At 40.2% G+C, this 15,299-nt stretch overlaps 1 protein-coding gene across 2 annotated transcripts in view; it reads right to left on the bottom strand.

Moving 5' to 3' along the window:
• Positions 1-15,299, bottom strand: part of spon1a (spondin 1a) — a 224,035-nt gene that overhangs the window by 165,571 nt on the left and 43,165 nt on the right. For both annotated transcript variants that reach the window (XR_016169862.1, XM_089135387.1), the window contains exon 4: positions 3,082-3,155. Coding sequence is in view for 1 of the 2 variants with exons in the window: in XM_089135387.1 (XP_088991513.1) it covers positions 3,082-3,155 (74 nt within the window). In the remaining variant the exon portion in view is untranslated. The remainder of the gene's footprint in view (positions 1-3,081; positions 3,156-15,299) is intronic.

Below are 15,299 nucleotides of genomic sequence, written 5' to 3'. Positions count from 1 at the left end.
ATAATGTATAATTTATGTATTATTAATTTGATCTATAAAATTACTAAATCTACAAAATTATAATTATGTATTTCTAAACTGCATAACAGACTTAATCAGAATCTTTTGTTGTGTCAGTTAGATCAATACGATATCATACACTCTAAAAATGCTGGGTTGTTTTAACCCAAGTTTGGGTAAAATATGGACAAACCCAGCCATTGGGTTACATTTTTAAATTACATTTTTAACCCAATGGCTGAGTTTGTCCATATTTTACCCAAACTTGGCATTTTTTAGAGTGTACAATGTCAAAGAATGTGAAGTAATGAAGTAATTGAAAGACGTCCCTGTTGCTATGTTTTGTTTTGGACACTGGTCCCCAATATGGGATGCTGGTGTGTCCTAAACAAATTGAACTGAAATGTGCTTTGGAAGGATTTTTTTCTTTTAGCTTTATTTGTCATCCCACTACCAGAGACTTTTGACTTCATACTGATAACTATTGGTCTGGCTGCAATAAGTTTATTAAATGCTCAGGGTTCCAGACTACGACCATTTTTTGAGAATGTGCGAATTAAAATTTTAAGTGGTCGCATTTGTGCAAGCGCGTGGTCAGGTTTTTACTCTGTTAAATTCACGCATGCGCAACAGAACACCGTTGTATCAGCAGCTGCTGCAGTCCTTATGTTCAAAATGAACAGGTACATTATGAATCCATTTTCCAAACCATGTATTTGACCTATCCTTAATCACTACAGTACGCCTATAATAAGTGTTTATAATCTTACTATTTAATCCACGGCTCAGCTGCGGAGTTGCCCAGTGCCTGCGTGACTCGCAGTGCAGAGATCATTTACACACGAGTCTATTTTTGCAGTGCTGCACGCGCTGAATTAAAGCGACAGCGCATAGTTCATGGTCAAAATGAGCACAAATTGACATGATAATGAATTTCATCATAAATGCATTTAATTAAATAAAACTATTTTTCACAGTCATCTTTTTGCTTTTTATTTTTTAACAGTTTTTTTGAGAATATTTTGATTTGATAATTAAAATATAGACACATTTTGCTAACATGAGATCTTGTGTCACTAGCTGCGTTTCCATTACCCTTCAATTTGCGCAAATTGAAATTGCGAAATGAAAATAAGCTCAATGGAAAAAAAACTCCCGTTTATCGCAAAAAAGTTTTTACGCTCGCATGAGAAGGTTTTTCAGGCAATTCGAAAAAGGATTTTTCCGCAAAACTGCAATGGAAACGGATTTTGCGCATTTACAGTCACCTGACTTAGAAGACGGAGTGTGTTTTACGTCCGTGTCCGCAAATAATTATAATAATTATCATCATTAGCCTATTATAACATTAGGCTACATGTAGAAGACGCTTTTATCCAAAAAAGGAACGAAGCAATTCGTCACATCTCATTAGTACAGGTTGTTGGACAATAATAGGGCTAAGATTATCACAAATAAACACTCGATTTTGTCCAATATCCAAGAGTGTGTGCGGAGTTTGGAGCACGCACTGAATGGCAGACAGACGCGGGCGTGCCGTGAACACTTGCATTTTCCCATCAACAGAATCAACTTAAAATACTCTATCATTTCTGGTTATATAGAAAATAATAATAGATTATTCGCAACTACTTTTATTTGCGTAATGTCACAATAACAAGAAAACGTTGTGCTTTTGTAAAATAACATAAAACAATCAGGCGCGCTTTATGATCTTCGTGAACTGGAGCGCGAGAACTGAACCAATAGCCTTTATAGACTAAAGCTTTAAATGTCCACTTTAAAAAGAACAAATTCGAATCGTAAACTAATACCTTCTGATTATGTAATCCGTATGAAAGGTGCAGTTCTCTCTAAAGGTCCATCCGGAGATTATGTTTTTAGCTCATTATTTTTTCAGACGCATTTAAAATAACTCACCTATTCAGCACTGCGGGAAAAATATCATAAATATCCAGGTTATCTAATTTGGCCTTAGAAAACCAGTAAAATCTAATTTTTTTTCCCCATATTAATTTGTGAATATTTTAAATGTTTTAAAGGGGGCAAAAAGTCATAAACAAATATATGAAAATTCGTTGGGATGTATATAGCGCAGCTATTGGTGTGGTCAAACTAAAATGTTGGTGTTCAACAATACAATACAACAACCGTTCATTTTTCGTTTTGCAATGACCGTTTGGACATAATACGAGTTAGAGTTCTTTATTAAATTTATAAAAAAAAAAAAAAGAAACATTAATTACAGGAATAGCCTCTCTAAACCTCAAAGAAATGCCATCAAGACATCGAAGCAGAAATAAGGGAGAAACAACTCCATGTCTTTTCCTGCCATTAATGCCTAGATAACACACCACGTCTCCTTCCATTAATAATAATAATGTCTAGTGCGGTGCATGGCTGTGAAATAGATTATAAACCTACCAAAGTCCGTTGCCATGTTTTTGGAATGACTTATCGCGAGAGGGAAAAAAGACGTTTTAGTCGCAAAACATCAGTTAATGGAAACACCGTCATTTCGCAATAGTTTTTTATCGACATTTGGAAAATATCGCAAAAGTTTTGCGCAAATCTGTAATGGAAACGCGCCTACTGTCAGTCTTTTTAAATCAGTACAAAACTATGGTATGCAGATTAAGACTATTCACTATTCATCAGCATGCATTAATCCCATGGCATGTAGTAAAAAAAATAAAAAGGTGCGACCAAATCATATCACTGAGAAAGTTGGTAGCACCAGCGAAACCAGCAGGAAAAGATAGTCTGGAGCCCTGCTGCACACTGCACACACTCTCTATCCTGCAATGGATGCATGTTGCTTGAAGGTATTTGGTGGCTGTGAGAATTGTACTGTTTGTTTACAGTTGGAAGAATGAAATATAATCCCCTGTAACAATCAGGCCTGAGACATAACCAAAGCTCAGATAGAATGTTGGCCATGCTATATAACAGCTATATGAGAAGACAAACTGGGGGAGAAGAGAGAAAATAGCAAAAGCACTATACACTGTGAAAAACATCTCATAAAATAACTGCCTGTAATATGCTAAACCATCTATTTGAGATTAATGAATAACTCACCTTTCTCACACATCCGCTTCGTGAGCGAGCCCTCATCCTGGAATGAGATGATCTTCCTCTGAACAATACTAGCCCTAGAGATAGAGAGAACATGGTAAAAAAGTGGAATCATGAAAAGAAAATCAGCCTTTTGAAAAGGCAGAAATCATGAATCCCCATGGAGTGATTGTAATCCACGAAAAGAGGCACGTGCAATTCGAATGGCAGTACATCACTAAAGGGAGATGTGTCCTGGATATCACAAGCCGGCAGATATGAAGCATATGTATATATTTCTGAAGGAACTAATAGTGCAAAAGACAAAGTTACATCATAATTATATTTACTAAATGCCAATAACTGGTCTCAATTTGTATTTTGGATGTTGGTGTGTTGGTCATGCCACCAGACATTTAACATATAACTATGTAGTTAGCTGCTTCACTACCATAGTACGATGCATCGTTGGAGAAATCAAATAGCTAGTCGCGACTGTTTCCCGAAACCCATTGTCGCAAAGTATCGTTCAACCACATTGGTTTCGCACGTGGTGGAGTAATAACTACTTTTAATGAAACTGTTTGAGATCCAATTAACGCTAGATTTTTTATATATATATATATATATATATATATATATAAATTACCAACCCGATCTCACGACCAAATTGTATGAATTCGACGCATGATTAAAAAGTGTCTAATTCATACGAGTGAGGTCGTATGAATTAGTACGATTTTGCTAAATCGTACATATTTTACGAATTGGCCAATTCGTATGAATTCGTACAAATGACCTACCCCTTACCCCGCCCTTAAACCTAACCATTACGTGGGTTTAGACAAATCGTACAAATTCGTACGAGTGAGGTCGTACAAATTAGACACTTTTTAATCATGCGTCGAATTCGTACGAATTGGTCGTGAGCTAGCGTAGTAAATTACAGACATGTCATCTGTGGACTATTTCTAATTGTTATGTCAACAGTTATTTTGCTTTATTACCAGACTCAATATTTGGCTCGTTCTTATAGTAAAGCACGTTCGCACATGCGCACTCTTCAAACACAGTACTTTAAATCTTTTGACAAACTAATTGACGTACATTTTTTATGTATTCTAAATATAAGGCAGCTTATTTTGCTCAAGATAAGGATTTATTACATACAAATGGCATGCAATATAGAAACTATGCCTCTAACCACAGGTCGAGAGCTGTCGTTCAAACCACACAACTTTGAGATGCTGTTTGTGAATGTTCGTTGGAACGATTGTTTCGGGAAACACCGACTCGTTGAACTATGCCGATAACGACGGAACTTGCGACCATAGTTGGCTAATGATGCTTTTGGGCAAGAGCACCCCTGAGCATTGCTAGTAAACAGGATAACTATGCTGGCCAGACGCTAAACCATCACTTGTAAGCTTGGTTGCAGCAGAGATGAAATGGGATCTAAGTGCAGCAGTCTTTATTTAAAAATAAACTCCAAACTTCACAAAGCAGAATGGCCACGATTTGTCCGTCGGAGACAATTTTTGCAAATCCTAAAAGATTCCTCTGATCCTAGGCTAAAATCAGAGGGATTTGATCCTTAGTTTGACATCGTTACCGACAGCCGATTAATGCAGACACAAAGGAAAAATTAAAGCTGCAAGCAGCGATGGGCGGGCCCTCGCACCTGTAGCGCGTCGGGGTGTGAGGCGGCCGCGTTGCATATTTTGCAGCTCAGCCGGTGCGGCTGTCCATTTGCTACGCTGCTTCTTAAAGGTCACTTCCTATTGCCAGCAGGTGGCGCTATGACTGTGGGTGAATGTCGGCATGTAGATTTGTTCAGGGCGGGACTCTTGTCAAATGTGTAAAATTTTGTGCAGATCTGGGCATTTACAGCCAAGTTACTACAACTTCCTGTTTCATGGCGAATCTTCGACGCCACGGACACGCCCATCGATGAAAATGCGCAGATTGCACAACTTTACATCGTCAATGCCTTTAGAAGGCACAGCAGAAATTTGAAGTCGATCCGACTAAATCCCTAGGTGGAGTTTGTTAAAGTACGTAATGAGTAAATCATCCCAAAATGGCGGTAAAATTAGAAATGGCTGACTTCCTGTTGAGTTTAGGGCATCGCTCCAAGAGACTTTTCTGTGCGTGTAGACATGTTAGATGTACCACAGAAATTTCGTACATGCCGGTCAAAGGTGCGGCGGGGGCTGCTTCGTTAAAGGTCACTTCCTGTTGCCACTAGGTGGCGCTATGACTGAGGGTGAATGTCGGCATGTAGATTTGTTCAGGGCGAGACTCTTGTCAAATTTGTTAAATTTGGTGCAGATCTGGGCATTTACAGCCAAGTTACTACAACTTCCTGTTTCATGGCGAATCATCGACGCCACGGACACGCCCATCGACGAAAACACGCAGATAGCACAACTTTACATCGTCAATGCCTTTAGAAGGCACAGCAGAAATTTGAAGTGGATCCCACTAAATCCCTAGGAGGAGTTAGTTAAAGTACGTAATGAGTAAATCATCCAAAAATGGCGGTAAAATTAGAAATGGCCGACTTCCTGTCGAGTTTAGGGCATTGCTCCAAGAGGCTTTTCTGTGCGTCTGGACATGGTAGATGTACCACAGAAATTTTGTGCATGTCGGTCAAACATGCGGCGGGGGCTGCTTCGTTAAAGTTCACTTCCTGTTGCCAGCAGGTGGCGCTATGACTGTGGTTGAAAGTCGGCATGTAGATTTGTTCAGGGCGGGACTCTTGTCAAATATGTAAAATTTCGTGCAGATCTGGGCATTTACAGCCAAGTTACTACAACTTCCTGTTTCATGGCGAATCATCGACGCCACGGACACACCCATCGACGAAAACGCGCAGATAGCACAACTTTACATCGTCAATGCCTTTAGAAGGTACAGCAGAAATTTGAAGTCGATCCAACTAAATCCCTAGGAGGAGTTCGTTAAAGTACGGAGTGTGTAAATCGTCCCAATTTGGTCGCCGAATTCAAAATGGCGGACTTCCTGTCGAGTTTAGGGTAAGGGTTCTTGAGGCATTTTTGTGCGTCGTCAAAGGATACACGTCCATACCAAATTTCGTGCATGTAGGTTGAACGTGGACGAGGGGCTAATTTTTTCCAATTTTCTAGGTGGCGCTAGCGAGCCATTTTGCCCCGCCCATCCGCGAAACCCACAAAATACGAAATTTTTCACCAGTCCTGACATGAGTGCCAAATTTGGTGAGTTTTTGAGCATGTTGTGGCCCCGAAAATGGCACTTACTTTGCAGAAAAAATAAAAAAAAATAAAAAATAATTAAAGCTGCAAGCAGCGATGGGCGGGCCCTCGCACCTGTAGCACGTCGGGGTGTGAGGCGGCCGCGTTTCATTTTCTGCAGCTCAGCCAGTGCGGCTGTGCATTTGCCACACTGCTTCGTTAAAGGCCACTTCCTGTTGCCAGCAGGTGGCGCTATGACTGTGGGTGAATGTCGGCATGTAGATTTGATCAGGGCGGGACTCTTGTCAAATGTGTTAAATTTCGTGCAGATCTGGGCATTTACAGCCAAGTTACTACAACTTCCTGTTTCATGGCGAATCATCGACGCCACGGACACGCCCATCGACGAAAACGCGCAGATAGCACAACTTTTCATCGTCAATGCCTTTAGAAGGTACAGCAGAAATTTGAAGGCGATCCGACTAAAGCCCTAGGAGGAGTTAGTTAAAGTACGTAATGAGTAAATCATCCAAAAATGGCGGTAAAATTAGAAATGGCTGACTTCCTGTTGAGTTTAGGGCATCGCTCCAAGAGACTTTTCTGTGCGTCTGGACATGGTAGATGTACCACAGAAATTTCGTACATGTCGGTCAAACATGCGACGGGGGCTGCTTCGTTAAATGTCACTTCCTCTTGCCACTAGGTGGCGCTATGAATGTGGGTGAATGTCGGCATGTAGATTTGTTCAGGACGGGACTCTTGTCAAATGTGTAAAATTTCGTGTAGATCTGGGCATTTACAGCCAAGTTACTACAACTTCCTGTTTCATGGCGAATCATCGACGCCACGGACACGCCCATCGACGAAAACGCGCAGATAGCACAACTTTACATCGTCAATGCCTTTAGAAGGTACAGCAGAAATTTGAAGTTGATCCGACTAATTCCCTAGGAGGAGTTCGTTAAAGTACGGAGTGTGTAAATCGTCCCAAATCGGTCGCCGAATTCAAAATGGCGGACTTCCTGTCGAGTTTAGGGTATGGGTTCTTGAGGCTTTTTTGTGCGTCTGGTCATGGTAGATGTACCACAGAAATTTCGTACATGTCGGTCAAACAAGCAGCGGGGGCTGCTTCGTTAAAGGTCACTTCCTGTTGCCAGCAGGTGGCGCTATGACTGTGGGTGAATGTCGGCATGTAGATTTGTTCAGGGCGTGACTCTTGTCAAATGTGTAAAATTTCGTGCAGATCTGGGCATTTACAGCCAAGTTAGTACAACTTCCTGTTTCATGGCGAATCTTCGACGCCACGGACACGCCCATCGACGAAAACGCGCAGATAGCACAACTTTACATCGTCAATGCCTTTAGAAGGCACAGCAGAAATTTTAAGTCGATCCGACTAAATCCCTAGGAGGAGTTCGTTAAAGTACGGAGTCTGTAAATCGTCCAAAAATGGCCGCCAAATTCAAAATGGCGGACCTCCTGTCGAGTTTATGGTATGGGTTCTTGAGGCTTTTTTGTGCGTCTTGATATGATACACGTCCCCACCAAATTTCGTGCATGTAGGTTGAACGTGGACGAGGGGCTAATTTTTTCCAATTTTCTAGGTGGCGCTAGCGTGCCATTTTGCCCCGCCCATCTGCGAAACCCACAAAATACGAAATTTTTCACCAGTCCTGACATGCGTGCCAAATTTGGTGAGTTTTTGAGCATGTTGCGGCCCCGAAAATGGCACTTACTTTGCAGAAAAAAAAAAAAAAAAAAAAAAAAAAAAATAACCCTAACAGTTTCAATAGGGTCCTCGCACTGTTAGTGCTCGGGCCCTAATAAAAATAATCCTAACAGTTTCAATAGGGTCCTCGCACTGTTAGTGCTCGGGCCCTAATGAACTGAACACAGTGAAAACTAATCTAGAAACAGACGAACAGAACAGATAAAAAAAAAAAAAAGATTTACAAACAAACAAACACAAAATTTGACATCACCATACCAGCTTGGATAATAATGGCAATTTAATGTTAGTCAAATATGGTGAATAGTTTAGTTAAAGATAAATGAACCAGCGAGCACAGACCAAGAATACAGAGTATGTAAACAAGAGCGGAAAGAGTGAGACTCTGGTCAAGTAGTTGTAATTAAAATCGTATAAGTGATCATGAACGTAACTTAAACTGTGGGTTCCAAAAGAGTTGGTGAAGCCTGTTTACGTGGTGCCATCTAAGATACTTGTGGCAGCCATGGAGGTCTTTATACAGCCTGGAAAAATCTCAGAGTAAACAAAAAGCCTTCCTCAAACACTGAAGCTCTCATCTGAGGAACAGGCCTGGCATTATTGTACTGAGAGTTGGGCCTAGTCCAGGTGGTCCTCATCCAAATGACAAGGAATATTTATGAACCGGTAATTTTCACTCACTGGACTTGTCATTATCCATTGAAAGATGAACAGCTCAACTATAATGATTATGAGATTTAAAAATATGAACTCTATTGTACTCACTGACTATACAATAACCCTCATATTGTCTTTGGGGGTCTGTTCAGACCCCATTTGCTGTTTCCCTCATTAAAAAAAGAACTTCATCTCACTGGCATGAGATTTTTTTGACTTTTGTTACATCATCTATGCACAAACACATGATTTCCCTATCTTTGTGGGGACTCAAATATACATACTGATCTTTATATTGTACAAACTGTATTTTCTATTCTTAACGTCCCATTACAGAAAACATTCTGCATATTTACATTTCCAATGTTTAGTATGTTATTGTGTTTATTAATCAATTTCCCACAATGTAGGTGATCTCAGGTTTTACTATGGGGACTTTCCCATTATGTAATATAAACCCGTGTACACACAAACTGGCCTTGATTTGGTTGTTAACCTTAGCGCCAGGTCACGTTAGTCAAGCTCGCATCAGCTGACTCCCATTCGTAGAACTGAATGCATGTACAAATAAATTAAATAAAAACAACAAAAACAACAACAAAATTCACACAAATGAACCCCACATTGAAAATTAACGAGAAAGGGTGAAATATATATATATATATATATATATATATTTTTTTTTTTTAAAAATCAATAAATCCAGCATAAGTCTGACAATTGTCACACATAAATGAAGGCCTGGTTCTCGAGCACAAATGCAATGTGGAACAAACATGCTCACTGACACACACACAAACACACACCACTGATCTTGTATGGTTTGACTAAGAAAACATTGCATAACGAGACACCGTCTTTAAATCTAAAGTCTCCCTGAACAGTCCAACAACGCAAACATCCTAAGCATTTAAAGGTCCTATATGTAACTTTTTTATAAAATGAATCCTTTTTTTATTGCCTGTGTCTGAAGCAGGGCGGCCAACTCTCACGCATTGAGCCAATTCTCAAGCACTCACGCCACACCCCCGATTTCTCCCGCTAAAGTGTCAAGCCAGACGGCAAAATATCTGAAAGGTAAGTTTATCTATAAATCCACCAGTTGAGCCACTCGTAATCGACTAGTTTTACTAAAAATTAGTTAAAATATCCTCTGATCTAGATCGCACGAGCGACCGTGCAAGTGAGACAGATGTTGAGCTCCTAACGGCGCGGACGCAAAACCAGGACTGGAGTCAAAGCACATTCCTCTCTGCACTCTAAGCGTTCTGTTATCACTCCAATTTCGTTCACTACAGGTTTTCCAGTCTCACTCACAGGAAAAACTGCTCCGTGTTCAATTGTTTTTAAAAGATAATCTTATGTTTAACTGACGGCTCCCCCGACAAACATACTTTTGTCCTTATTTCTACACTTGCAAGAAATAAACCCTTGAGCTTTTATTTAGAAGAAAACACCAGATAACCATGCTTTATCGCGTAAGCAAAGTGCACACATTTCTCTAATCACCCAGCACAAACAGAATGCCTAATCTTAAAGTATTTAGCTGTTTTATGATGGCAAAAAGCCATGTCATGGTTTCGATTTTAGTTCATTGGCAATATATAACGCTAGAGACCTTCATGTTAGTTTATACATTTTACATCTCATATGTTCGGCAAAAGGCGGATTCGGTCCGAGCTCTTTCACGAACTACACGCTCTACGCCACTATAACTGTTCCATGACAGGCGTGTTTTTGCTAAAAATACAGGCACTAAAGGCGGCTATACTGCAAAAATAGGCTATGCTCCGCCTCTCGGGTCTCGACTATTCCAGAAAGCAAGGTTAACTTACCATCAGATAGTTTAATCAACCTCAATCAAGATAGTTTGTTTAATCAACCTCCTATTGGTAACCCAGAGTTAATGTGCCTGCCGGATCGCCGATTTCAGGAGTCACCATGGAAACCAAGGGAAAAAAAAAGTGAGCTACATATTTCGGTGAAAATGAGTTGGAGGTTTTAATGCTTGCTTATGAAGACTATAAGCCCATTAAAACAAAAAGAAAAAGCAATACTGCAGCATCAGCAAAAGCAAGAGAGTTGTCTTGGCAAAAAATAATGGACAGAGTAAATGTGTGAGTTTAGAAAATTATAAAATGGCTATTTTCCCCTATCATTATGGCGCAAATATTTTTTGGGACATGTAGTAAGAATAGACAAGTATTTACTTGTTGGCCTCCAAACATTTCTTAATATTAACCCTTTCACACGTAAGTTTAAAATATTCTAACTGACCCCCCAGCGTGAGTTTTTCAAGGCGACCATTATTTAGAACTTGCCACTTTAATGTTTCCATGGTGACGCGTCATTGCTTGTCACGTGACACAGCACAACCAGAACAGAGCGCGGAATGAATGATGATCTGCTTTTATGTCATTTTTCCTTTTTTTATTAAAAATATTCAAAAATGTATTAGCTATATCATGAAACACTGATATTCCGATTGTCAAATATGTGCAAGTGGATGGGTTTTGTTGTTTAGACATCTTTATAACGATCGCGTTAGTTGAGCTGTATGCACAACGGGCGGCGCCATTTTAGTTTCGTTTTCAGTTCAGAGAATCGGATCTGTTGGATTTATAACGTCAATTCATCCACTTCTCACGAAATACATGATAGTAAGTGGCTGGTGAACTGGGAGAAGAACAGGGTCAAATGTTAAGCTACTTACACAATGTGTATCTGATATGAATAAAATGTGTCGTCTTATTATAATAGAAAGGATTATTATTGCCGCTTCCATAGACATCTGTATGTATTTTACAAACTCAAAATCATTGTTTTGCTAGTACATATGTGTATTTAAATGTCTGAAACCTAAAATAAACATTATGTGGTTGAAAACTCTCAATAGTTGTGATATAGCAGCTATGACAGCACTGAGTGCGTCTGTCTCTGGCTGAGCGCCAGCCAACGCGCGAGAGCAAGTTTGAATTTAGCAGTTGCTGACGTGTGCACTGAACGTTCTAATCACACCGGTGTGATCGTACGCTCCAGGGACCAGCCAAGACTGATCACACCGGTGTGATCGTACGCGTGAAAGGGTTAAAGTAAAAATGCACATGACTGGCTAGTTATTATGTTGGCTTCTTTTTTTATCAGGTGTAATCCTTCTGGAGCCAAAAGAAGTGTGAGCCAAGTCAAAATGAAACACAAAAGCATTCTCCAGCAAGGTGATATTTTCTAAACTTACTAAACTTGTTACTGCAGTGCACACTATATAATATAGTATTTAATTTCATTTAGTTTTCTATATAGCCAATAGAAAGAAGGCTGAGGTCCGTAAAACAGGTTGGGGTCCACCTCTACCTTCCCTCACCCAAGCTGAGGAGCTGGCACTGTCCATTAATAAAGGGCGACCTGTGGGAGATGGGATTCCAGGGGGCAGTCCGTCAGACTCAGCTACCAAGACAAGGGGCTTAGTAAAATATAGGTGTACCATAATAATACTTATGATATTGATGTTTTCACTGTTTTTGTCAATGTTTTAATAAACAAAATCATCAACACGGTCACCATTTTAAAAAGGCATTTTAAATGCATTTTACAGTCATTGATTCTCTTCTTTGCTTTGTTGCTTTGACAGCATATGATGGATGTAATCTTAGACGTTCCTAATGTCGTCCTTTATTAGTTGTATTTGTTTAAGAATATACAATGAGTATTGAATATGCATGTTTATCTTATTGGTTTAATCTTTCAGTTGCTGATGGCCACATTGTATTATTGGCAACACCACACTCTGTCACAGTTGTAAGTGGTCTTTAGGTTTCTGTTTGATAGACCACCCATCTTTCCTTATTTTCACTGCAGGATGACAATGAAGAGACCACTTCTGCTGTGACAGAAACAGAAAATGTGGGGAGGCCCATAGAGGTATGATGAATACAATGCATTCCCCCTTGTTTACATAAGAGAATAAATAAATTGTCATTGTCATTTTACAGAATATGGCAGGAGATTTTAATAAAGATGGGTCTAATAAGAGGATCTACAGTATCTACCTCCACACATAATCTTAGCAGTGTAAGAAATATTCTGCAGTTCTCCTTCCTCATTTAAATATTTGGTCTGTGTTTGTATTACAGACTTATTCAGTCATGTTTAATTATTCTGTCTTTCTAGTTACCAGTCAAAGAGCTGTATAAAGCCCAGAACACACCAAGCCGACACCGACGAACTACCCCTCTAGTCGGGGTAAAAAGCTACACTTGAACACACGGAGAGAAATACAGGCGACTGTCAGCTAGAATGTGCATTCCGTGCCTGCGTGTAATGACCCAACTGTCTAATTCTGCAGATATATTAGTCTATATTCGTCATTCAAAAAGGAAAACCGACGCTGCGGCCAGGGTTCTCAAGTCTCACGCATTGGCCGTGAGACACACGCATTTCGACCGGTTCACACGCTCACACGCCGCACTGTGTATTTCTCACGCTGAAAAGGCAATGCCAACCAAGTTGTCCTGGCTGAAAGCTTTCTAACGTTGTATACGAGGCGCAGGCAAACAAAGTGAAGTTTCCTGCTGCCAGCGCTTATCTCCGCCAGATTGCGTTCGTTACTAGGCAAGAACATATATGCGCGCTGCGTGCACCACTGATCTATACAATGACATGTCATTCAGTAGCGCGAACACACGTAAATGGACGGAACATCTTCGGCCACCGTACGTTCGTTACTAGGTAACCAACAACATCGCGCGAACACATGTGTCGTGATGGAGAAGAAGGTAAGTTGGAAGAAGCTCGTCTAACATTTTTGGGCTAGAACATTTAATATATAGGCCACCGTACATTATTATTGATGCAGTCAAAAACTCTACAACTACTTTGCAACCAGGCTCAGTTTGGCTATCTTACGCTATCTGGAACTAAGAGAAATGTTAGTGGGTATGGAAAGGAATGAAGATTTACTCATTTTATTTTAAATTATATTACACTGTAATATTAATAGTCTTTCTAGTTACATTAAGGATGTATTACAGCAGATTGCTCTGGTTAATATTTAATCATTGTCATAATGTTGCATTTGAATTTTTCAAAGATGTCAGGAAAAAAGCAGAAATATATTTTGTCATTTTGGGCACCAAAGGGTAAGCCCCCTAAAAAGGTTGCCAGATTAGAGGAGGAGACAGTGGAAGAGGTGGTGCGCTCTAATCTGTCCATTTGTTCTCAATGTCCCACCACACAATAAACCATTCGTCTAGAAGACGCATTCAAAAATCAAAATGCAATTTTTAAAGATTTGTTTGAAACTGTTTGAAACAATTTGTTATATTTTTGGTTAGCTATATTTGTAATACTGCATTAAAGAGTATATTTGATGTGATGAATTGCTCTGTCATTTATCAGATTTACTAATTGTTATAATTTTAATTTGTTCTGGTTAATTATGAACAATGGGTAAAATTGGGGGCGGGGATGGGTGGGGCGGGGCTTCATTATGGCTCCTCCCCTAACCGCGTGTGATCTCACTCCAAGCTTTTGCTCAAACTTGAGAACCCTTCTGCCGGCTGCAGATGCACATACCATAAACAAAGCAGGCGTGCTTACCGTTTTGAATATCAATCCTTATTTTCCTTATTCCACTCCGCTCATGTTAATATTGAAATAATCGCCAAGGAACACTCAGGTGAGATCACGTAACATAAGAACAGTTCTCTATCTTTACCGTTTTGACTTCTTTACTTGCTGTTTGGCTTTAATTCTCGTGCACTGACTCTCTCACTAAGCTGAACAGCCAATCAGAGTTCTCTCTTTCCTTGACGGCCCGATGCCGATTCAACATGTCGAATCGGGCGAAACAAAGCCGACGAGGACTCTTTTCAGCCGAGATCATGGAACAGTGCGGAACACACCGATGGAAACTTAGTTGGCGACGTACAAAAACTGCCCTACGGCCGACCGTCGGCTTGATGTGTTCTAAGATCACATCAAGCCGACGGCTTGGATTAAGATCCGCCTTCAAAAGCAAATTAGAAAAAAAAATGACATGAAGATGGACCTAATACAGCTTCAAATGGAGGAGAAAAGACTTAACCTAAAAAAGGCCTCTCACCTCTCAGTGTGGCAATGTTTTGAAGAACAACACAAGCACCTGTGATGTCACATGACCTTTCTGGGCTGACCCTGAGAACACGCAGGCACTAAAACCTATGGTTGCCTAAGGATGTCTATGGTCATTTCCACCTTGACCCGTGTTCTGCTGTGGGCCAGGTTGAATTGTGCCTGAGGTAAAGGCTCAGGTTCAGGGTAAGGTCTCATCATATAGGGCAGACAAGGGTACCTCTGTCCCCCAGCAAGTAACCATAGAAGTTAAAAAAAAATGGCACAATGACGACTCCCTAAACATTCTGAAATCATGTACAGACCCTGGCCATTTGGCTTCAACCTTAGTGATGAGGTGGGTTGCATCACATATTACCTAGTTAGTGGGGACCAGTAATGGGGGTGATTTAATGGTTTAAACACCCAAACATTTAGCACCCAAGAATCTATTGTTACCTGCACATTCATACTATAGACTGACTTCCTATTAACATGGTCTCTTCATTGACTGAAGTAGCTTTAATAGGAATATGGGTTCCATCAATGCACCT

Source organism: Pimephales promelas, chromosome 10 (genome assembly GCF_988280905.1).
Source record: "Pimephales promelas chromosome 10, fPimPro1.hap1.1, whole genome shotgun sequence".
Classification (NCBI taxonomy): Eukaryota; Metazoa; Chordata; class Actinopteri; order Cypriniformes; family Leuciscidae; genus Pimephales; species Pimephales promelas.
The sequence above is the reverse complement of the archived record's forward strand: the minus strand, read 5'-3'. Positions and strand labels throughout refer to the sequence as shown.